Genomic DNA, 25,565 nt, shown 5'->3' with positions numbered 1-25,565 from the left:
TTTTTACAAAATGCAAATCAGATCCTGTCATTCCCTGATTAAAGTCCTTCAGCTTTTTTACCAGGCCCAAAAGGCCCGGTATGATCAGAAGCCTGACTCCTGCTGCCGCCTCATCTCATGCCTTCTCCCTCAGGCTCATTGGCCTCTTTTTTTGTTCTTCCAAGACCCAAACTTTTTTCTTTTTGAGACAGGGTCTCGCTCTGTCACCCAGGCTGGAGTGCAGTGGCACGATCACAGCCAACTGTAACCTCCAACTCCTGGGCTCAAGAGATCCTCCCACCTCAGCTTCTCGAGTAGCTGGGACTGCAGGCACGTTGCCACCATGCCTGGCTAATTTTTCTGGTTTTTGTAGAGATGGAGTCTGGGTCTCACTCTCACTCAGGCTGGTCTCAAACTGCTGCCTCAAGCAAGCCTCCCACCTCCGCCTCTCAAAGTGGTAGGATTACAGGCGTGAGCTACCATGCCCAGTCTCAAACTTTAAAACCTCAGCACTCTCTTCATAACTTTCTAGCACATCACTCTGTGTATTATTCCATCACCTTATTACAACCAGAAATTATAAATATGTTTATTTGTTTATTTCTGTCTCCTGAAGCAACAATACAAGCTCCACAAGACAGAGATCTTGCCTGGTTGGCGAACTGCTCACTTCCTGTGTCTAATACAGTGCCTGATGCACACTAGATACTGAATAAATATTTCTGGGATGAATGAAACTTCAGTTAACTCCTCTGACATCTATGTGCAAAATATCTGAGAAATATGAAATTACTGTAAAACATTTCTCAGCAGCCAAATTAGAGAGAAGAATATCCATACACAAAAACTCGTGCACCAAGCTCCTCTGGGCTTCATGCAGAGCCAATTTACTCTTTTTATAAACATATTTCTAACGAGCTTGACTAACTGGTTTCCTTGCCTATAGCTGATTTAAAGCAGTAAATAGGAAGAGAGGAGGAGGGATACTGTCAAAATTAGCCACTGACAGCAGCAGGAAACGAAAAGAGGGAAGATCCAGAAAAATATACAAGAAATCCCAAAGCCAGGTATTTTGGGACCATCTAGCTTAGAGCAAACAGTCCTACTCTTCAAGGGCATTGCTATACAGTGAAGTGTTTAAAGATGATGGTTACCATTATCATCACCATTAGAGTGTGATTATTCTAATCATCATTATTAGCAAGGCTGTGGAATATAGTAGGTGTCAATGAATTATGTATAAGATACATTTCAGAAAGTTTTCCATCAAAAAAGAGTATAAAAAAGTTTTAGTTTTTAGAGACAGCTTTGGTCATGTGGAAAAATCTGACATTCATTCCTCACTGACAGTGGAGAATTGAGGCTTTGCTGCTTTTGTTTCACTTGTCCTAAACTTCCTCTTTCAATTTCCTCATTTTAATGATCAAACACAGGATCACATCTTTGTGACTTGATTGACTTACATGAAGAGTTCTGGACTTGGGATTCACAGGCAGATATTTCAGGGGTTACGTGAATGCCCTGCAAGTATTCTTTGTGTTTCAGTGATTAAGTACAATTCGACACAAAAGCCCATGTGTTTGATCTGCAGTTTTTCTAGAGAGATGGTCTATGGCTTTCATTAGATTCTCCAAAGGGACCCTAATACCAAGGAGACTGAGAAGCCCTGACTTACATTATTATTTCTTCCTGGCCATTATCTCTCCAGACTCAAGCAGCAACACCAGCTATGATTTTAAAATTCAGGTTCCCAGTTCTGTGGCCTTGGAACAGTCACTTAGTCCCTCTACCCCTGTTTCCAAATTTGAAAAATGGGGACATCAAACCTGCTGGGTTATTGGGTTAAATAAGAAAACTTACGTAAAATCACCTAAGTGCCATGGTAGATCCTCAGTATGTTAGCCACCATCCCCCACACTGCCGCTATTATTAAGAGTCCTTATCAAACACAGGTGACTGCCTGCTAATGAAACCTGTTTCAAGATTTGGTTATCAAAACTGAAAGTAGAATTTCAAGTCTTGGCACAACACAGTTTTACACAATGGAAACACAATGTTATTTTGTTCTTAATCCCTTCTGGAAAAGGCTTGGGAATGTGTATACCTCCACTGCTACAATCTTTTATTAGGCTCATACCTTCAGGGAATAATGGCCAATCTCTCTGAGAAGACTGTTCCTGGGTCTTTAAGAGATAAAAGACATTTGGCTTGAATACTACTCTTATCTCTTATCATGTGTCCTTGACGAAATCATTTTTCTTCTTGTGCTCATTTGTATAAGGGGGCTAATAAGACCTCTTCATTGGGTTCTTGGGAGCATTAAATGAGATGCTGCATGTCAAATATTCACAGTGCCTGACACATAGTAAGTCCTCAGTGGTATTTACTAAGTGGTAGCTACTATCGTCGTCATCATCAACATGCATGGTATATGGTAAGGTGGTCAATCTGTGCTAACCTTTTCTTCCATCCCATCCAGTCAGGCCAGTCCTGAACTCTTACCTGAAGTGCACTATGGTTCATCTGGAACTGCAGAATGGCCTCGAAGAGGTTCCAAAATGTGTATTCTGGCCACAAAACAGGTTGGAACACCAGGCAAGAGTGGGAGGTCTGGGAAAGGCAGGGAAGGAAAAGATTACAGTTTAGTTACATGTTGCTGGACCGCATCACTGGTCAGTTCCCCAAAGAAGGAGCAGGTTGAGCAGGACCCAGAAGCCCAGAGATGAGATGGCACAGGCACCCTGAGCTGCAGCTGGGCCTGATTCACTCACTAATAGGAGGAGGGGTCAATTGAGGCAGCTAGATCACCTGCCTGTGGCAAAGCAGAACTAAAACAATACTAGATCAACATTTCCACCAGGATTCTTCTAGAAGCCAATTTTAGGATTATGAAATAACATCTGGATTATGTTATTGGCTCTTGGCCCTTAGAGGTCATCTGGGAGACATACTGCCTGAAAAAAGTCAGCAATGAGCAAATAGTAGCTGCCATTGTTATTTTAAGTAGCAGCAATATGGCACAGTTGTTAAGAGCATGGACTCTGGAGAAAGACTGCCTGGCTTTGAATTTTGGCTCCAACCATTTACCATCTATTTGAGCCGAGGTAAGTTATTTAACCTCTCTGGGCCTCAGTTTCCTCAAATGTAAAATTGAGTAATAAGAATACCTAATTTTGGCCGGGCGCGGTGGCTCACGCCTGTAATCCTAGCACTCTGGGAGGCCGAGGTGGGCGGATCGTTTGAGCTCAGGAGTTCGAGACCAGCCTGAGCAAGAGCAAGACCCCATCTCTACTAAAAATAGAAAGAAATTATATAGACAGCTAAAAATATATATAGAAAAAATTAGCCGGGCATGGTGGTGCATGCCTGTAGTCCCAGCTACTCGGGAGGCTGAGACAGGAGGATCCCTTGAGCTCAGGAGTTTGAGGTTGCTGTGAGCTAGGCTGACGCCACGGCACTCACTCTAGCCTGGGCAACAGAGTGAGACTCTGTCTCAAAAAAAAAAAAAAAAAAAAGAATACCTAATTTTTAGGGTACTATGAAAAGTAAATGAGATAATGTACATAAAGTAGAGCACAGAGCCAGGTGAAGATTTTTGACTGCCACTGCGTGGTATCTTTAGTGGTGAGGAATTCAGTGCCTCATGGGGAATAACTCTAGTTGCTGGATAGCTTGTTAATTAAACCCATGTCACCTTCCCTGCAACTTCTACCAAGTTCCCAGGTATTTTCTCTAGAACAAATTTGTTTCTTCTTCCAAGTGACAGTCTTTCAAATATTTGAAGGCTAGATCAGAGCTACCTGTCATTTGTACCCAAGGTTGTAATGACTTGTTCAGAGTTTGTCTTTACCAACAAACTCCAATTTTCAAGATAGTAGGGATCATTTGACTTGGTCATGCTGTATTTCTGACATAAGGAAGGCACTCAATAACTTTTTCTGAGAGAATACACTGTCAACTGCTTCCCTTTGCCAGACCCCTATCCTTTGCTCGTACGACATGAGATTCCTTGCTACTTAGGTTGGCCTCTTACAGTTAAGTCCTCTAGTTTACCAACATACTCTCTTAAAACTCAGGGACCAGAAGTAAACTTCCCAAACATGATCTGAGCAGCAGAGTGGGCCATGGAACCAATAGGCACACATTATACTTCTTTCAATACAGCCAAAGATGGAAAATTTCTTCAGTAAGCTAACTGTGAGTTCACTTTTAAGACTGTGGTCTGGCCAGGCATGGTGGCACCCACCTGTAATCCTAGCACACTGGGAGGCCAAGTTGGGAGAATTGCTTGAGCTCAGAAGTTCAAGACCAGCCTGAGCAAGAGCAAGACCCCGTCTCTACTAAAAATAGAACAATAAGCCAGGCGTCATGGTGCGCACCTATAGTTCCAGCTACTTGGGAGGCTGAGACAGGAAGACTGCTTGAGCCCAGCAGTTTGAGGTTGCAGTGATCTATAATGACACCACTGCATTCTACCTGGGGTGACAGAGTGAGACTCTGTCTCAAAAAAAGCCTGTGGTCCATTACAATTTCTGGAGCTTTATCATATGAGCTACCTCCATGCTGAGTCTCTCCTTCCAACCTCTCCTAGAACAAGGACACCCCCCAGTCATGTGCCATCCAGGGACAAACTTAATAGGGGATGGAGATTTTCAAGCAAAAACAAACTTCATTGGATATGAGCTTTTTGGGGACCACCTATGCTGGGGTAACTGAGCTGACAGGCAATGGCAACCCCCTGAGAGTCTGAAGATAGTTTTCATCCCCCACAGACCATGCTTGCATAGATGTGGCCCTTCATGCTGAAGGGGAGACACTAGTAACTGCAAGGCAAAGTTCTAACCCAGAGGTGCTAGCATACCTGGCAAGTTACCAAGGCAGAAGTCCCATTCCTTGAACAGGGGCACAAGTGAAGTTTTCACTACAGTTCGATAACCTTGACTTTCCTTCTAGGTTGGACACATTCCACTTTCAACAGCAAGAACCACATAGGTTCCCAAAGCCAGGGCCAGGTGGGGGAAGGACAGCAAATGTTACTGGGCACAGCCTGGAGATACTTTTCCAGATTTTAGCTTCTCCCCGCAAGTTTTCTGGTCACAGAAAGGCTGGGAGTGGGGATGAACCACTCTCAACCACACTGTGGGTGCAGTGAGAATTTTCAGCCTGACACAAACATAATGGTGCATGGAAACTACCTACCTGCCAGAGTAAGAAGTCACTCAGCCGCACTTCTCCAGAAGTCCGTATCAGGATATCAGGATGAGGAGAGTGGTTGGTATAGAGGCACTTATCGAGCAGAGACTCAGAGATATCGCTAAGGTAAACAGGAGGAGACAAAAAGAAGCACATGTCTCTTTTTGTAGTATTCTCCTGGTGAACTTCCACACATAAGGCTTCCCAGTTTATAAAACACCGTCAAATATGCTAGCCAGTACTATCTGGTACACAGAAGGCCCTCAATGAACAGTTGCTAAATTAACGAATGATTTTAAATCTTCACAACTGCATAAGGTATCTCTATCCTCATTTTATAAATAAGGAAACTGAGGCTCAGAGAAGATGAATAATTTGCCAACAGTCGTTTAGCCTCCGACCTAAAACCAGATGCACGCACTAGGACTGTGTTGTCCTCCACTTAAAACATCTTGTTTCTGGCTAGGCTCGGTGGCTTACGCCTGTAATCCTAGCACTCTGGGAGGCTGAGGCAGGAGGATCCCTTGAGCTCAGGAGTTCGAGACCAGCCTGAGCAAGAGTGAGAACCCCCGTCTCTACCAAAAAATAGGAAAAATCAGCCAGGCATGGTGGCATGCACCTGTAGTCCTAGCTACTTGGGAGGCTGAGAAAGAAAGATCACTTGAGCCCAGGAGTTTGAGGTTGTAGTGAGTTACGATGACACCACTGCACTCTAGCTGGGTGACAGAGCAAAACTCTGTCTCAATTTTAAAAATGCTATATCCTAGGACCCAGAAATTTGATGAAATAGCATGTAACTGCTTGGGTTTTTTTAAAAATAAATCTAAATGCGCTGATTTGGAAATATGTCCAATATCTAATGTTAAATTAAAAAAGGCAAGTTTTGAGCTTCACGTCAGTGACACACAAAGGGCAAATTTCTGAAAATATACAGTGTAAAAAATACACCCCCCCACACACACACGTGTGCATACAGGTATTCATAAAGAACAAAGTCTAAAAGGACACACATTATATTATTAACAGTGGGTTGGATAAGAAGGAAAGACTATCTCTTTTTATTTTGTGTAGCTTGTTATTGTTAGAATTTATTATAAAGAGCATTGTCTTTTTTTTGTTTTTGTTTTTTTAGAGACCAGGTCTCACTGTCGCCTGGGTTGGAGTGCAGTGGCATATTCATAGCTCACTGCAGCCTCAAACTCCTGGGCTCAAGGACCATCCTGCCTCAGCCTCCCGAGTAGCTGGGACTACTGGTGCACACCACCAAGCCCAGCTAATTTTTTATTTTTTGTAGAGACAGGGTCTTTCTGTGTTGCCCAGGCTGGTCTCGAACTCCTGGCCCCCCACCTAGGTCTCCCATAGTGTGGGATTATAGGGGTGAGCTACCAACCCAGCCATAAAGAATGTTTTTAAAATCTTAAGTTATATGGACCCTAAAACACTGAAAAAAATCCACATTACTCAGAATTTTAAATAAACAGTAAAATGATCACTTCTGTGTTTGATAAGAGCTATTAATGCTTTCCCAAGCAGGCAGATATCAGAGAGGAGACAGAGTTGAGGAAAATGGGCAACTGGAAGCATTTATCTGAAGTAAAACTTTCTTGCCCATGGGAAGAAGGTATTTGAAAGGCTGGTGTATGCTGCTCCAAGAATACCATTTAACTGTCCTACCAATAACCCAGAAGCAGAATTTGGAATCTCCAAATGGCTAAGAGTTCTATCTCGGAAAGGGTCCAGAAGACAAAATTTCTTGGTAAGAACATGTTTCTGGGCACATAGTCAAGAAAGCAGAAAGATCTGGGTTGAGTATTCAAAATTAGACTCTACACTTATTAGTTCTGTACCTTTGGGCAAGTTACTTCATCTCTCTGTCATTTTTTTTTTTTTTGAGACAGAGTCTCGCTCTGTTGCCCAGGTTAGAGTGCTGTGGCATCTGCCTAGCTCACAGCAACCTCAAACTCCTGGGGTTAAGCAATCCTTCTGCCTCAGCCTTCCGAGTAGCTGGGACTACAGGCATGTGCCACCATGCCTGCCTAATTTTTTCTATATATTTTTAGTTGTCCAGCTAATTTCTTTCTATTTTGAGTAGAGACAGGGTCTCACTCTTGCTCAGGCTGGTCTCAAACTCCTGACCTTGAGCTATCCTCCTGCCTCGGCCTCCCAGAGATCTCTCTGTCATGTTATAGCAAACCAGATGGGGAGCTTTATTTTCTGTCTCATCACAAGAGAAACAGTATGATTATGATTGGGCATGAGGAAAGGCTCTGGTTCAGAATTCCCTGGTAATCTGACAGTCTTGTCTCAGCAGCCCTTAATTCTCATGCTCTTTATTCTCTAATTAAGGTATGGGCCTATTTATCCTACCTACCTAATAAGTTATTGTGAGAGTCAAAGGAAATGAAAAATAGATTTGAGTGTACTTTGGGAACTATAAAGTGCTATATAAAGAATAATAATAAACATTATTTCCAGTCCCACCATCGTGGTGTGTGACTTCAGATACCCACTTAATCTGAGTTTCATATGTGTCTGCAAAGAGTTTGTCCTACCTACTTCAGGCAGCGAGCAGAATTCTTATGGAAAAAGAGGACAGTCTAAGTGGGGAAAGATAAAATTGACAAAATCAAAATGGAATATCTGTAGACTCTGGCCAAGAAAATTCCACCACTAAAGGGAGTGGTGAGTTAAAGCTGTCTACATAAAGACTTTTTGGAAATAATTTATATTAAATAACAGTAAAATACCAGTTTTTACCTATAAAATTAGAATAGTTTACATTAAAAACTCTTGATAATCCTGACAAGAGTAAGGTGAAATAAGCACCTTCAGATCCTGAAGAAATGATCTAAAATGCACATAAAAGTTTGAAATTTCATTGTGGGATTATTTGTAATAATGAAAAATTGGAAACAGCCTCCATACCCAAGAAATAGAAGAATGGTTAAGTAAATTAAGGCAAGATATACTTTGCAGCCATTAAAAATAAGAAGAATTACTAAAATCATGGGACATGGAAAAGTACGCACAACATTAAGTGAAAAAGAATGATTAAGAGTATAAACTGTTCACAGTGTGATTTCATAATGTTATAAATATTTATTTCATAATTGAATTTTTATTTCCAAAAGATGACTCTGGCTACACTCCCAACCATACCCGATCACTTCTTTTGTCAGTACTAGTTCTGTGTACTGCGTATCCATTACTGTACTACACAGCACAATGGATTACTTATTTGTGTACATGAATTAGACTGAGAGCTTCCTGAGGGCAAGCTCCTTGACACGTTCATCTCTGTTATCCTGCTCTTCCAGCGTATGACATACCTGGCACAGAGAAAGACTCAATACATGTTTGAATAAATAAATGAATTATTGAAAGTAGATCTCAGAAATAAATACATGCTGGCTTTCAGAAGGTAATGAGTTTATATGCTAAAAAATTCTTTGACAAGGTACTTTCAAACAACCTAGAACCCAAACATAAGGTAACAGAAATTGTTACAACTTAATGGGAAAGATCAGCACAGTTAATTAAATACACACGCACACACACACACACACAGCTGGAAAAACTTACTTAAAATGTTACGGGGGGGGGGGGTTGCTGAGGGTGGGATCCTGGGAGATTTAAATTTCCATTTTTATATGTCTTTTATAAATGCTATAAAATACATTATATGTATTTTATAAATGTTCTCTAATAAACATGTATGACTTTTATAATTATAGAGGTATGTGTGCATGTGGGAGGTTGTATTCTTTGTTAAAAAAGTAGTATTTCTGTTTGGGATAATAAAAATAGTTCTGGAAATAGTGGTGATGGTTTACATGACATTGTGAATATACTTGATGCCACTAAATTGTACACTTAATGGTTATAATAGTAAACTTTATGTTATGTATATTTTACCACAATTTTTTAAAAAGTAGAACATCTTGGCTGGGTGTGGTAGCTCATGCCTATAATCTCAGCACTTTGGGAGGCTGAGGTAGGAGGATCACTTGAGCTCAGGAATTTGAGACCAGCCTGAGCAAGACTGAGACTCTGTCTCTACTAAAAACAGAAAAATTTAGCTGGGTATGGTAGCTTGTGCCTGTAGTCCCAATTACTTGGGAGGCTGAGGCAGGAGTATCACTTGAGCCCAGGAGTTTGAGGTTACAGTGAGCTATGATGATATCACTGCATTCTAGCTGAGGCGACAGAGCAAGACTCTGTCTCAAGAAACAAAAAACAAACAAACAAAAAAAACCAAACACAAGTGTTCGAGGTAGATGGATAGGAGCTGGAATCCAGGTGATTCTGCCCAGTAGCTTATGTGACTTTCAGAAGGTCCATTAACCTTTTAAAACCTTAACTTGTCTTACAGAATGGAGCAAACCAGTCAGTAACATATATGAGAATTAAATAAGACTATGCACGATAAACTCTTTTTTTTTTTTTTTTGAGACAGAGTCTCACTCTGTTGCCCAGGCTAGAGTGAGTGCCGTGGCGTTAGCCTAGCTCACAGCAACCTCAAACTCCTGAGCTCAAGCGATCCTCTTGTCTCAGCCTCCCGAGTAGCTGGGACTACAGGCATGCACCACCATGCCTGGCTAATTTTTTTCTATATATATTTTTAGCTGTCCATATATAATTTCTTTCTATTTTTAGTAGAGATGGGGTCTCGCTCTTGCTCAGGCTGGTCTCGAACTCCTGAGCTCAAACGATCCGCCCACCTCGGCCTCCCAGAGTGCTAGGATTACAGGCGTGAGCCACCGCGCCCGGCCATAAACTCTTAGCCTAGTACCTGCCTAATAAGGTCCAGTATTATTGGCTATTATTTTTAATTTTATATTGCCTTATTGTTCATTTCAACCTTCCTATGAGACAGTCAGTATATCATAGTGAATGACAGCACAGATTGAAATGCTGGCCGCAAGGTTTGCCAACTACGTGAACTTGGACAAGTTACTTTACCTGTTCTCAGCACTCTCACCTTTAAAATAGGCATAAAAACAGTATCTACCTGATAGGGTCTAAGGATTAAATGCATGTAGAATATTTAGTAAATGCCTGGCACAGCATAAATGTTAGGAATTGTTATTATTAACACTATTGTTTGATAAAGAAGACAGAGGCCTACAGGGGGGTTAAGTGACCTACTCAAGGATACTCAGTGGAATAGAGTTTATTAACTATCCTTTAGGCTCAACCTAATTTCTTTTTCTGTAATTCCAGACTCACAATCTTATTTCTTTAATTTCTTAAAAAAAAAAAAGTATACCCTGGAAGAAAGAAAAATGAGGAAGTGGATGCTGGTAATGAGAGATCAGGAAAATTCCAGCTATTAGAAGTGTAGATAAAACAGCAACTCAAAGTACTGTTGGGAGAAAAAAATAAAAAGAAGTGTAGAACCTAACTGTAATTAACTCATTGACTTTCTGTTATACATGTGGGTTTGTGTAAATTTGAACGTAAAGTGCACCAGCTCAGGCCCTGCACAGCCCAGTGTGAGTGGAACACCAGGTTTTAGGAGCTGATCAGCCTCCTGACCCTGGTGACGCTGCCCAACCGACACCCTGCCTGCGTGACTAATCCCACACAGGCAAGTCACTAAACCGTGCAGGACAGTTATGGCAAAACTGGCTGGACAAGAAGCAGGAGATAAGGTCAGTAGTTACTGCATCGTGCTATGAAGATAGAGCACACTGGCCTAGGAGTCAAGATCAGAGTTCTAGTCGTAATCATGAATGCACGTTAAATCTGCTTGCCAAATAGCTTTTTCTTTCTAGCATAAACACTTGTCCCATATTATTTTTAATATATTATTGCATACATACAAAAGATTATTCAAAACATTAATTATAAATCATAATACTATAATGAACAACTATGAAATCACTCCCAAGCCAAGAATTTTAAAATTACCAATAATGTGCATCTATTTATTTAGAACCCTCTTCTATCGCATCCTCCTGCCTGCTCTTACCACTGCCAACTTAACCAGTCTCTTTATTTCCCAACAGCTAATTTTTAATCTACATCTTAAATGACCTCTCCACAGCATATGACATCATTGTTCCCATGAGTCCCCATGCCCCTCCCCAACCAGCACCAACAAATTCCCTTTCTTCTTGGCTCCTGCAACTCCCATTGCCCTGGTTTTCTTGCTACCTTTCTGGTTGTTCATTCTCTTTCGCCTTTAAGGCTCATTCTCCTCTACCCAGCCAGTAAAAAGTGGAGTTTGTCAAAACGCCATCCTAGCCCCTCTCTTCTTCCCACTCTAGATTCTCCTTAGCTTCCTCATGCCCTCTTTGTTCAGTTACCCTACACAAGGATGACCTCCACACAAGTGACTCTTAACTGTCAATCTGATGTCTCTGTTCAACACCTCCCGGATATCTAAACCCAAACTCCTGACCCTCTTACTTAAACTGGATCCTCCCTCCCAGTTCCCTAGCACAATAAAGGGCACCACTACCAGCTGTTATGTAAGTCAAAAACCTTGGGGTTATCCTCAACACATTCTTTTCCCAGAATTAGCAATACAGTGGAATCCTAATTAAGTCCTATTGATTTTACCTACTTGATAGCTCTTGAAGCAGTCTACTGTATCCATTCCAGCGCCACCACCATAATCCAAGCTCCCTTCCACCTGCTCTCTACTTGAATTATTCCAGCAGCCTTTTTGGAACCAATTAGCTCCTCACACTTCTGCCTCTTTCCCTAGCTACTGCTTATTCTTCCATCTTAGGTCACTTATTTCCTCGGGGTAGCCTTCCCTACCAGGTCCATTCCTCTTATTATCCCCTTTTGTACCATGTACCAATGCCTTTACAGTACTTATCACCATTATAATTTTATGCTAATTTATATAATCTTGAGATCAACCAGTGTTGGGGAGGAAAGGCACTCATAAAATAGCCTTAAAAACTATCTCCTTTCCTTTTTATCGAATTCCATTCTCAACGAGCAACTTCTTGATTTTTAATTTAGTTTCCCAGGTCAACTGAATCATACCCGAGAAGAGAGTCAGAAAAATTCCTGGGTTCAAAGATCCCATATAATAGAGGTAAAGGATGAGAACTCTGGAATCAGACAGTATTAGATACGAATCTCAGCTCTGGTACTTACTAGCAGAATGACCATGGGCAAGTCACTTCAATGCTGAGCTCAGTTTTCTCATGTATAAAATGGATAATAGACTTGAATCTCTCACACACGAGGTTAATTACATGATAAAATACAGACCATGACACAATGCCTGGGTTATTTATTACTCCTATTATTTTACTATTGTTATTAGTTTAATAATATTATTACTAATAGTTACATTAATAATCACATGAGAGGGATCAAATAGATAGATGGTTTCCAAAGTCCCCCCCCCCCAAGCTCTAATAATTAGGATTCTACTATGCTGCTAATCATTAACAAATTTTCTTTTTGAAAAATATCTGAATCTTGTTTGGGAGATTCCCCCTAAATTTTTCCATATGCACCCCTGATTTGACCTCTGGCCAAGTTCATGGCACAGGAGGGGTCTTATGGTTTGGTATATGCCTGTTCTGTAAGTTACCACATGCAAAAACTTGGAATACCTGGGATCCAGCAGGCCTTGCTCTACGCCCCAGGCCATCTCTCTCACGGCATTGCTGATCTCATGACGGGATGTGTATGCAAAGCAGACATTCAGGAAACATCTGAGGTGGAAAAACAGAATAATTTACCAAAGAGGGACAGGGACTGATGACTGCAGTCACTGAGTACAGAGCAGCCCCTCCCTGGGAGAACAAACACACACCAAAGGCTAACTGTGGATACCTCTGAAAGGTGAGATTATGAGTTTATTGTGGTTTCCAAGATTTCTTGGAATAAACATTAGTTTTATAATAAGACAAAGACTAAATGGGCCTTATTGCCCTCCTACCCCTCTCCCCTTCTATTGCCAACCAGCTTTCAGAGGATGTGAATCCATTGTGATATTAGCACAAACAAAGGAAAATAGGAAGGAGATCTGATGCAAAACAAATCCAGTGCCAAACACAAGCTCTACTCCCAAACTACACAAAATGAAGCTTGGATTATTGAACTGTATTCCCCTCTGCATCTGTATGACCTCCCAAGGTCATCCTATCCATGGGTTAAAGGGGTGGAACAAAAATGAATTTCTTTTTTTTTTTCCTTAATTTTTCTTTTTTAAATTCTATAAATATGAAAGGGTAGGAGTTTGTGAGGAGGGGTGCTCAGTTGCCTTGTTTTTGTTAAGACAGAGTCTCAATCGCTGCCCTGGGTGGAGTACAGTGGCGCCACTGTCCTGCAACCTCTGACTCCTAGGCTCTAAGCAATCTTTCTGCCTCAGCCTCCCAGGTAGCTGGGACTACAGGTGCATGCTGCAGCACCCAGCTGGGTTTTTTTTTTTCTTGTCTTTTTGGTAGAGATGGAGTCTCACTCTTCCTCAGGCTAGTCTCGAACTCCTGAGCTCAAGTGATCCTCCCACCTCAGCCTCCCAGAGTTCTAGGATTTCAGGCGTGAGCCACCACACCTGGCTGAAAAAGAATTTCTTGAAGGATCTAGCTTCAGAAAGACAGGGATGAGGACTGCTGCACTCCCATCCCATTCCCTGCCAAGTTAAAAATTATATATACATATACACACATACACACATATATATAAATATATTAACATATATTTATATATAGTATATATAATTGGGGGAGTAGGTACTTTTCAGCATGAGAAACTGTGTGTATGTGTCAGTATACACACATATAATATGGTATTGCAGAATCATCTCTGGTGTGCCCCACAGATGGAAGGAGAAAATCTCTAAGCATCTCAAACTATTCCCTCATTGTCCCTTGTACCAAATGCAGACTAAGGAATGCTCGATACCTCCCTAATACCAGCAGGGAGTCAAGGATTGCTACAGGTCTCAAGGGGAAATCTGAGAACTTACTTGTTGTAGTTCTTAGTGGCCTGTATAGCTTGTGCAATCAACTCCTGGAGATCCAAGGGCAATAAATGCAGATCGCCCAGGACCCGGATACACACCCCATGCTTCTGCAGTTTCTCCCTGATGGGGGGAAAAGGAGGCAGGGTTGGCAAAGAGCACCTGCTGAGCTAGAGAGAGGAAGGTGCTTAAATAATAACCAACTACCAGTTTGGGGGTGACTTCCTGTGTCTCAAGCATTGTTCTACGTGTATTATTTCTCTGTATCCCCTCAACAACTCTGAAAGGAGTTTACTACAGTGTTGAGGCTTAGACAGGATAGTCAGATAGGGACAGACTACAGTGTTGCAGCTCAGCTAGGACAGTCAGAGACTGTCACATAGTCAGTGCTGTGTCAGGACTGAAACCCAGGTCTGTCTGATTTGAGAATCCAAACTCTTTCACCACATTACACTGCCTCATGTACTTCTCAGCAAGTTGCATTTTATGTATTCTATGATATATTTGTCCCATTTTGAGAAGTGAGTAAACTCCTCAAGGGCAAGAGATTTATTATTGGTTACTTTTGTTATGTTCTGGTGAAATACGATGATAATAGTGACAGCTAATGTTAATTATATGTTTACTAAGTGCCAGACATTGGTCTAAGTGCTTTACACGCAACAACACATTCCACCCTCACACCAAGGATTAGTATTCCCCTTTTACAGATAAGGAAACTGAGGCAAAAGGAGGTTAGATAATTTGTTCAGACAGCTGGTGAATAGAGAGCCAGGATTCGAACCTAGGTAGTCTGCCTCCAGAGCATATCCTCTTAATTGTGACATTATATTGGTTCCATACAGTAACTCCCAAACCCTGCGTATGGCAAGAATGAATTTTGTTACCATATCAGCTTCTGTCACCTGGGAAAGCTATGGAGAAACTAAACACTTCGTGTTTGGAAAATGGCAGCTTAAATAAGTGTACTAGAGGACCCTGGCCCAGAGCTGAAAGTCACATCCATAGCCTATCCACCCAACATAACCTTCAACCATATTTCTTCAAGGTTTGTGAAGCAAGATCTAATCAACTATTTTTAAGACCCTACTGGAGACAAACATGTAGTCAAATCAAGGCAAAACTCTGAATAAGAATACCTAGATTCAAGTCCTAGTGCCCCCACTTACTAGATGACCTTGCATGAACACTTGGCCTCTCGAGCCTCAAGCTCTACCGCCCACCCAATACCTGCAAACCAAGGGTTACCACTGCCCCTACAACACTTTCTGCACAGGCTTGTGTTAAGTGAGAACAGGTACATGAAAGTGCTTATTCTCAGACAGCAGGTCAAGATTTTGGGGAGGTCTATATAGGAGAAGGAACCACAAAAGCCCTGGGGAGGTGCCAGGAGATCTGAGCTCCCATCCTGGCTCTGCCACTAGTTTGCTGTGTGACCAAGCAAGCCCTTCTCTTCTCTAGGGCTCAGTTTCCCAACTGATGAACTTGAGCTAAGCCAGTGATTTTACAACTTTCTTCTAGCCAAAGAACTCTTTTTTCAAATCAAATCCTATATGGAAGTCCAACATATAAAATGGATAAATGCAAACCAGTACCCTATACCCCACTTCTGACAGGTTTTTTTTCACATCCACTCCCTCAGAACTCTGGGTTCTGTAGCACATTATTGGAAAAGCACCTCTGTGGTTTCTTTTCTTCTTTTTTTTTTATTAGACACAGGGTCTCATTCTGTTGCCTAGGCTGGAGTACAGTGGCATGATCATAGCTTGCTGCTGGACTGAAACGTTCATCTACAGGTGTGCACCACCATGCCCAGCTAATTTTTAAAATTGTTTGTAGAGACAGGGTCTCGCTATATTGCCCAGGCTGGTTTCAAACTCCTGGCCTCAAGTGATCTTCCTGCCTCAGCCTCCCGAAGCACTGGGATTACAGGCATGAGCCACTGTGCCAGCATGAATTTTTTTCTTGCACTGGCCAGAACTTCATGATAAATGATTAAATGAGACCATTTTCTCTACTACTGATTGATTAAAGCAATTTCACTAGCAACTCAACTGCCAAGCACTTTGATCTTACAGGAATTTTAAGAATGCGGCCTCTCATAGTGTAGTACACAATAGCTCAGCTCTGGAGTCAGGAGGACCTAGGTGTATACTTTGGCTCTGCCTGTCTGACAGCTGTATGACCCAGGATATATACCTTAACTTTTCTGGTTTTTACTTGGGTTAATAATATCTTTCTCATGGGATAATGTGACTATTAAATTAGAAATATATTGCAGGCTGGTACATAGTAAGCACTTAAGAAAGGTTAAGATTAACGTGCAGTATAGAAGAATCTGGACACATGGGATGTGTCCCCCATCCCCAGGTCCTTTGGTGTAAACTCTGAGCTACACGGGCTCTGCTAGGGACTAGGGAGCAATGTCTGTGGCCCAGAGTTTCACCATCCTAATACAGACAGAAAGAAGCCTGGCTACCCTCCCCACCACCTGTTGTTCTAGGCCCATCTTCACTGGAGCTCTAGGCTTGCTGTTTTCTCATCTTCCCAGTCCTGGTGTAGGTAGGTGCTGGGCACACATCAGTTACAATGGTGACTTTGGGGCCATTCTGCTGAGGGCTCCACACTTTGAAGCAAACAATCTCCACAGAACTTCCTCTTTGCCCCTTTCAGGGGGCTTTGTTCCCTAAGTTAAGCCTAAACTTAATGACAGCTAAAAATGGTACTAAAGCTACAGCTAAGAATAATACTGACACTTCTCCATAAAAGCCTCTTATGTACCATCCCATCCCTCCCAAGAGACTCTGCAGTGGAAGAATAGTAACTTTTAGTGATCACTATACAGAGAAAATGAATTCCACAATGTTTCTTTCACTCCATTCCTTTGGCTACAGTTTATTGGTTCTTGGGTAGAAATTTGATAGAAGGTGGGCCAATTAAGGGATTTAGTTCATTCTGGGCTACTCTTCTGAAGCAGAGAAAGCTGGTCTGCAGAGAGAGAAGGAAGTAAATATATGAAGGGGTTCTACCTAATGGATTTTAATTTCTGGTTTCAGTTTTGCTTGAGGCTGGCTGTACTTGACCTTGAATTCTGTGAAATACTTCAATATCCTCAGATAAATGCCAGAAAGAAAAGAAAGAAAGAACGAACGAAGCGAGGAAAGGGAGGAAGGGAGGGAATAGAGGAAGGGAAGGAAGGGAGGAAGGCAAACTAGCTTGCATTTCTGATATTTGTCACTAAAGACATCTAATTAACGTTAAAAGGATTTGAAGTCCCTTAAATAAGCTTCAGATAACAGAGTTGGAAGGGTTAGGGTGAGGCTAGGGGTGGTGGAAGAACAAGCTCTCCCCCTGATAGCATCTTACTGTTCTTCCATCAAGCGGGTGAATTTCTGCCGGGCCAGGTCCATTAGCCCGTCTACCTCACTCTTGGAGCGTTTGAAGTTTTCAATGCTGAATGCGTAGACTGTCACCTCTAGGATGCCCAGGTTCAAACACCAGCGCAGAGTCTGAAAGGGAAGAAGGCAAGGAGCTAGGATACAAGGAAGAGCAGGAAGGGAAATAAGAGATGTTTCGGCCCTGACTCAGAGTTGGAGATGGGAGGCAGAATTTTCTCCTCCCCAAACCTGAGTAAAGCTAGGATACCATCAGTGTTTATGTCAGAATAATGAACCAAATAAGCAGAAAGTTACCATTTAAAAAAATGAAAAATGTGATCTCAGTGAATGCTGATGCCACTGTGGTTTACTGGAAAGAGCTGTTCACTGAAAGTATAAAGACCTACGTTCTAGTCCCCGAGTCCATCATGCACTATCTACCACGTGATGGCAGGCAAACCTTTTAACCTGTCTGGGTCTAAGTTTCCTTCTCTGTAAAACAGGATCACAGGCCAGGCACGGTGGCTCATGCCTGTAATCCTGGCACTCTGGGAGGCTGAGGTGGGCGGATCGTTTGAGCTCAGGAGTTCAGACCAGCCTGAGCAAGAGCGAGACCCCGTCTCTACTAAAAATGGAAAGAAATTATATGGACAGCTAAAAATATATATAGAAAAAATTAGCCAGGCATGGTGGCACATGCCTGTAGTCCGAGCTACTCAGGAGGCTGAGGCAGGAGGATTGCTTCAGCCCAGGAGTTCGAGGTTACTATGAGCTAGGCTGGCGCCACAGCACTCTAGCCTGGGTAATAGAGCAAGACTCTGTCTCAAAAAAAATAATAAAATAAATTAAAAATAAGTGAAACTCAAACGTGGTCCTTTGGGACTGTTCTAACCCAGTACTAATAAAGGTGGAAAACAAGCTGTAGCTGAGAATAGCAATGTTGAGATGGGGAGCTGGAGGTTATAGAAGGCATTTGAACAGAACCAAAGAAACAAAGCTCAAGTTACCTCTCTAATCCCTTAATAGACATATAAGCAAACAAATCCATTACCACCTTAGGAAAAGGACTAGATTACGCATACAATTATATAAACTTGATTTATTAAGGTGATAAAAGAAGCAATTTTGTTCTTATTTCTAGTATTTTGTGCTAATTCATTGCATGATTACTTTTTTAATGTCATGAGATTGATAGCTTGCAAGCAAGCAACAAAACAAAGCAACAACTATAAAAAACAATCTCAAACCACAGCAAACTCAGGGCCTGGTTTTCTAGCCATAATCGACTTCTCCAAAGACCGTTCACTTTCGGCTCTGCTACCCACACCCACCTCAGCCAGCTTGTTGAAGCCCTGTGAGTGACCCTCCTGCCGCTCCACCTGGCACTTCTTGGCATAGCGACGGTTCCCATCCATTATGAATGCAATGTGTTTGGGCATCGGGCCTGCCTGTGGAATAAGAAGACAAATGATGAACAAGTCTCATATTCTTCAGGGATAAAAGGGGACATTACGCCCTAAGCTGATGGGTTTGGGCTATGTAAGAAAAGCCCTAAGGAAGGGAATTGGATATTTCATGCTTTTAGCTCGAGTGCAGTGGCATGCTCATAGCTCACTGTAACCTTGAATTCCTAGGCTCAAGAGAAATCCTCCCACCTCAACCTACCAAGTAGCTGGGACTATAGTTACGTGCTACCATGCCCAGCTAATTTTTAAATTTTTTATAGAGACATTTCTATGTTGCCCAGGCTGGTCTCAAACTCATGGCCTCAAATGATCCTCCTGCCTTGGCCTCTCAAAGAACTGGGATTATAGGTGTGAACCACCACATAATGTATATCTTCATTTTATAGGTGAAAAAACAGAGGCTCACAAAGGTCAAGTGATTTGCACACGTCACACAACTAAGAAGAGGCAAAACAGGGATTCAAACTGAGGTCTGTCTGCTTCCAGAGTTCATCTTTTAACCATATGCTCTTAACTACCACCTTGGTTTCCTCAGTCTCCAACTGGAAGGCAAAGGAAAAATATTTATGGTTATAGTCAAATAGAGAAGGCATATTCCACATAAAAAAGGTACCCACTCCTCACCTCTAACCAATTGCTGGTACACAGGAATTGGGGCTCAGTGCTGTTTGGATCTTCTAATTTCCCAAGAAAACCAAATATCAGCATTTTTATAAAAATGTAAATGTTTTTCATTAAGACTGATAGCTTAAAAAAAAAAACATAAAAAAATGTAAATGTCAGGAGCCATTTCAAAGCAAAGACCAAAGATATTTTTTGAGCCAAACAAAACTTATGTGGCTTACAGCAGCTCTGGGTTGTCTCCCACAGCAAAAACGAGTCCTTTGCCTATTCTCCCTCACCTGGAGGGGCTCTTCACTGTCTGCTTCCCCAGCACCTCTCTAGCATTTTCTACTTCTGTCCCACAAATGTAGTCTTTCTGAAAAAATCAAGTCAAGTCCTGTGGCTTGTTCTTCCTAACAAGCCAGCGCAGTGGTTCCCTGAGGAGACACTTTCCATTTCCTGGCCTGCTTGAGATCACTCGGCATTTGTGTGTGAGTGCGTGTGGGGGTATAAGGCTTACTGACTCATAAGTAAGTATGCTTCAGCCTGCGGCTGAAAACCAAAAGCAAGCTGACTGGCCCTACCCTCAAACCTGTCTTGGGCAGAGGATATATTAGTAACATTGTTGTGATTCCTAGAGAAAAAGCTGAGGGAAGATTTGAGGAAGCAAGAGGGGTGTAGGAAAGGGAGTGATCATAGTATTCAAATGGCTGAAAGACAACCCCAATAACAGTAGTAATTAAGAACTACTAGACAGATGTTGTGCTAAGAGCTTTATATGTATGTTTTATTTAATTCTCATAACAAGTCTACAGTTGTTAAAATCACATAGTTAATAAATAATAGGTTAGGACCTTCACCCATGTTTGTCTGCATCCAGAAGCCAAATTCTTACCTTTTGCTCTCCTGCCAGATCACAGAAAGATTAATTATTCTATCTAAATCCGGAGTACAGTACTAGGAACAATGGCTCAAAGTTCCAGGGAAACAAATTTTAATTCTCTATAAGGAAAGTTTAACAATCTATGCTGCCTAATGATATTGGTAGGCCTGGGCTTTCTGAAAATGTTAGAGTTAGAACGATAATCTACCAGAAATGTAGACCTGGAAGTTACCTTACAATACTAAGACACTTTGATTCTCTTGTGAAATTCCACTAAACATCATGACTTGCTCAAATTTAACAACAGATTTTGACACAAAATTACCCAACCGACCAGAAAGCCAAGTAGTGCTCTGGGTCACTGCTCACCTTTATAATGTTGGCACAGAAACGTTCCCAAAGTGACAGCTCTCCTTCCTTGATCCATGACATAGTTCTTGCTCAATCAGAAGATCACCACGGAACAAGACAGGAGCCAGGTAACCTTGGATAAACAAGAAAGAGAACAAGAAGTCACCAGGGCTTGCAAACAGCTACAGATGACTTCTGTGGATTTGACTGGACTGTGGAGAGCAGCCAGCGTTAAAATCCAAAGACCCTGGACTAAGCCTCTAAATTCTTCACCACCTAGAGTTGTAAAAGCCTATATGACCTTTAGGGGCAGAAGCTTTTTCTTGGTTCTCCTGGCTTCATGGGCCTGCTCTCATTCCTTTTTCCTCAGTATCTGCACTGACTTCTGGACATCTAAGTCGGCTTCCTGCCACATCATGGTGCCCGCATCTTGATCATTTTCCGCATCTTCCCCCAAGCCGTTCCCCACTCTGTGCTCTCAGTTACTAAGCCCTTCAGTTATCGCAGCCCTGCCTGCTACCGCATACCTCAGAGATCTCCTAACTATCTATTCCTCAGCTCTCTCCTTACCTTTGCCGCAGCCGCCTCCCGCTGGGTCACCCCTCTCTCCTCTCGCTCACCCCTTCAGTCCACCAGCACCTGATTCGGCTGTATGAGTCCCAACTGCTCCAGCGGGCCAACACTTCCTCACGACGTGGCGCTAGAAGAACACGTCATCTTTGGGCGCTGGGCACGCCCTCTCCCGGCACCTGGTGGGAGGGGCCCGGCCCGCGGGCCAGGGGGCGGGGCAGCGGCGCGGGCGCCCTTGGGCCGCAGTTCGCGCGCTCCCGCGCGGCAAGGGAAGAACCGGACGCCATGCTCACGTGACCGAGCGGGGCAGGCCGCCGGGCTCTAGGCCACGTGCTCGGGACCCTGCTGGGGAAGGCGGGGCAGAGCCCAGCATGGGAAGAGGAGTCAGTAGACTTACAGAAAGAAGGCAAGAATTAAGGGAGCCCCACTTCAGAAATTGAGGGGCTTCTCGGCCGCTCATGGTCGTTTAGGACTGCTGTAAGGCAGTGTCTTGCAGGATGGACTTTATTAGAGCCCTGGTACAATATAATCTTAAAAATTATATTTTTACTGGTTCGTGTTTTATTTAGTGGATTTTATTGTTTGGGAAGAAATTCCTAGCCCTTGCCAATCCTATAGATGGACTGAATATCAATCCATCTGGTACCGACTTAAGAGATTTAAGGCACCGTGTTTTAGGATTTGCGGATTCCCAAGACCTACCCAAACGAAGGCAAAGAAAGGGGTAAGGCCTGAAAGAGCTCTGCCATCAGAATGACTTCTAAAATACCAGAAAGGCCGTCAATTAGCCCTGGTAGAAAAACCAAGGTCTTTCGCTCTGTACCAAACCTTAGTATCGGTGGGATTTTAGGCACTAACTTACAAAAGAAATTGATAGTTTAATTTTCTCAAAATTGAAAGAAGCAGGAAAAAAAAAACTTTCAGATTCTAATCTGACCAGTATTTCTTTCAAGTATAAAACAACTTGGATCTGAATCTTTTGAGTAAAATAGAATTTCACAATTTTCAAAGAAGCTTCTTATAATATCTGACTTTGCATAAACCCAGTCTCATAAAAAAAATGAGGCAAGAGATGTTGCACTAGTGATCCCTAATTCATGATGTGTCTTCCACTCTTTCTGGTGAAAAGTTTCAGAGAAAGACCTGGAAATGAGTAGATATGAATATATTGTCTCAAGCTTTTCCATCCTTCCTGCTTTGCAACCAGAGTAAATTTCAGCATGTTATTTCAATTTTTCAGGAAGACTACTGATGCCTTGAATTTTGGTACAGTTGTTAGTTAAGGGGCTAAAGTCCCTGGAGTGAACATATGAAACTTCTAACCTTGCTTTGATAATGTTGCCAGACTTTAGGATTTAAAACAGGTTCCCTGTTTCCTTGCATTTTTTGTTAATACTTGGTTTGTCTCCAATCAAGTTTTTTTTTTTTCCTTTTAAAATCTTCTTTCCCTTAGGGGGAAATAGATATTTTAAAAATTCAATGTTCATTAGAAGGCTGACAAACTTTGGCTCAAAGAAACCGTTGCATTTATAGCTAGTCAGTGAATCTTTTCTGGCCTCAATTTCCCCAGTTCCACATACAAATTTATCTCCTTGGGGTGCTGCAAGGGGTTAATTAATTAAGATTTGTAAAGGGCTTTGAGGAGTAGGGGACAAAGTATTATTAGGGTCTCATGCCCCAAGCCATGGCCCCATCCTTTCATCCCAGCCAGTGGCACAGGCAACCCCATTCTTATGCATGCCAAACCCCTAATCCCCTCTTGAATGTGGCAGCTTCTAAGGAAAGGACAAGAGGCCTTAACTAGAAACAAAAATCCACTGTAATGAGGTACTAAGAGGACTGAAATTTCAGAGATTCACTCCTAACAAAGTGGCAAAACAGGAAAACTTAATGGTTCTTCTGTGACTTCTGAGTCCTGATCCAGGAAGGTGGGAACTATGGGAGGAGAAAAAGCATGACAGGGAGAAGGCAGTTTCAGTACCAATAAGTCTTTATTTATTCATTGTATTTTCCCAGGGAAAGTAGAAAGGAAGGGAAAAGAGTCAGCATGTGTGCTACAAAATGATTAGAAAATGGGAAAGGAAGTACCCAGTACAGCAAAATCAACCATCAAATAAACATACCCCAGGATGGGGTCACCAAAGCCCAAGGGGGCTCAGTCTCCTGCAGTTCAGGAATGAGGGGAAGGGATCAGGAAAAGAACAGACAAGCATAGACTTTCCTACCCTACCTCCCTCCCCATAAATTCAAGATTTCACACAAAGCTTTGGTTTCTAGCAGTAAACATGGAGTTACATTCGTCCGTCTCCTATTAAACAATCTTGTGGCCACTTTGACATAAGTTTCTTGCACCTGTATAATAAAAGTTCCTGAGTGACTTGGATATACATTCATAATCCTTTTCTTGGTCTCCTGCCCCCACTTTCTACATGGAAGGCTCCCAATTGCATCTCTCTACTTTCAGATTACAGATTAAGTAGGTTTGATCCACCCAAAATACAGCAGTGTTTCAAGTGTTTGGCATGAATCACCATCAAGAAATGGTCTTGGCTTAAGAGGTTGGGAACAAGGGATGGAGGGTTCCTAGCTTCTTAAGGATTTTTGCATAAATCATTGAAGAATTGTGAAGCTATCCCAAGAATTCAATGCATTATGTGTGTGGGTGTGTAGGTTTTCTTTTGGGGGGGATGGGAAAGAGGGTAGGGTAGGAGACAAGTTTTTAGGACAGAAGATCTGTGGAAAATAGGAAACAGGGGAAGGGGAACACAAAAGAAAAAGGTTGGTGTTCAAGATCCCCACTTCAAGAAGAGGGCCTCCCCAAGCTAATGTTTCAGATCCTTTTGCCTGGTGCAGAACCTTCTGTCAAAGATGCTTTGGCTATTTTTCTCTCAATACAAAAAGAAGTTTGTAAACAATAAAACCCCAAAAGAACATGAAAGCCAACACATTATATATTTACACAAACTAGGCCACCTAGCAATCACCAACTCAGTAAAGTCCTACAAAGCCCAGACAAATACAATAACTAGAGGGGGGCAGCATTTAGGGGAGACAAGAACCCAGGATCAGACACACACCACCCAATGCATTCTATTGCATTTGTCCCGTTTCAACACAGTGAGGTAGGTTTGCGGTGATCTCACAGCATGTAAACGAAACCCCCTTTTGCTCCGTCAGCTACCATGACACTATTAATGACTACTGCAGCAGGGCAGGACACTGGCTCTGGGCACCACAAAAGGCCTTCCTTTATGGGTCTCCTTGGAACCTAAGAAATTTGAAAGGTTAAGGATTTTTGTCCTCAATTCATATATCCATCCCTCAACAGCATAGGATGAGTACAGGGGTATTGGTCTTAAAACTTATCCTTATTAACTCACAGTTTTTACAAAAACACACATACACCCTGTTGTGCATAAATAGGCCTAGCCTAAGCCAGTGAAGGATGGATTGGGTATGTAAAGCATGTCCTGTACCCTAGGATTAGACAACCCTCCCCTAACCGTGGCTTCCTCTTTGGGCCTTTCACCTGGCCCAGCCTCTCCTAACCTCTCTGCAGCACCTTTTCTTGTTTGGACTAATTTCTAATCTTTCAGTAGAAGGCGATCAAGTCATGGGACAACCCAGTTAGAACCTAGTCTCCCATGAAACATATTCAAGGTGGAAGGGGTTTCAAGTAGACACTATGGCAGAAAAGACAGCTCTAATTGGCAAAAATGAGGTAGTTCAATAGGCTATGCACTCCAAATAGTTGCTCTCTATGGTGATAAAAACAACAAAAAACATTCCTGCTGTGCAGACCTGGAGATGCTGCCGAACTTATCCCTGAGATTGCTCATGTACCTGAGAACACAGTGCAGGAATGAGGGCCTTAGATTAAACTATACAAAAATACAAAACCAGAATATTTATATTAAGAAAAAAAAGTTAAAATGCACAAGATACGTCATTCGCACACAGCTAGTGCAGTTGGCATCCTGGGGAAAGTGGGACCCAAGGTGCAGTTATCCAAGGGAGCAAATAAATAAAATCACATTGGCCCAGAATGGGGTGGGAGTGAGCTTAGGAGCAGCAGGTCTGCAGCTGTTCCCCCAACCACCCTTTTTGCCTGTCATCACTACCCATTGCTTGGGACAGTTCCCAGCACCCTATCTCAAGAATGGGTATGAGAATACAAGATGTGGGAAAAAAACCCTGCCTTACTC

At 42.3% G+C, this 25,565-nt stretch overlaps 1 protein-coding gene across 4 annotated transcripts in view; it reads right to left on the bottom strand.

The window, feature by feature from the left end:
* DHDDS (dehydrodolichyl diphosphate synthase subunit) overlaps positions 1 to 21,457 on the bottom strand; it is a 28,589-nt gene extending 7,132 nt beyond the window's left edge. For 2 of the 4 annotated variants that reach the window (XM_069477504.1, XM_069477505.1), the window contains exons 1-9: positions 21,411 to 21,452; positions 20,809 to 20,923; positions 19,578 to 19,630; positions 18,819 to 18,935; positions 17,477 to 17,619; positions 14,117 to 14,233; positions 12,759 to 12,860; positions 5,179 to 5,293; positions 2,482 to 2,589 (exon numbers count right to left, since the gene is read on the bottom strand). In XM_069477504.1, coding sequence (XP_069333605.1) covers positions 2,482 to 2,589; positions 5,179 to 5,293; positions 12,759 to 12,860; positions 14,117 to 14,233; positions 17,477 to 17,619; positions 18,819 to 18,935; positions 19,578 to 19,630; positions 20,809 to 20,866 — 813 coding nt within the window. In that variant the 5' untranslated portion in view covers positions 20,867 to 20,923; positions 21,411 to 21,452. Of the gene's footprint in view, positions 1 to 2,481; positions 2,590 to 5,178; positions 5,294 to 12,758; positions 12,861 to 14,116; positions 14,234 to 17,476; positions 17,620 to 18,818; positions 18,936 to 19,577; positions 19,631 to 20,808; positions 20,924 to 21,360 lie in introns of all 4 variants that reach the window. The other 2 variants (XM_069477506.1, XM_069477507.1) reach the window with 1 other exon arrangement.
* Positions 21,458 to 25,565: the final 4,108 nt, after the last annotated feature.

This window comes from Eulemur rufifrons, chromosome 8 (genome assembly GCF_041146395.1).
Source record: "Eulemur rufifrons isolate Redbay chromosome 8, OSU_ERuf_1, whole genome shotgun sequence".
Lineage (NCBI taxonomy): Eukaryota > Metazoa > Chordata > Mammalia > Primates > Lemuridae > Eulemur > Eulemur rufifrons.
This window is presented reverse-complemented; position numbering and strand designations above follow the sequence as displayed.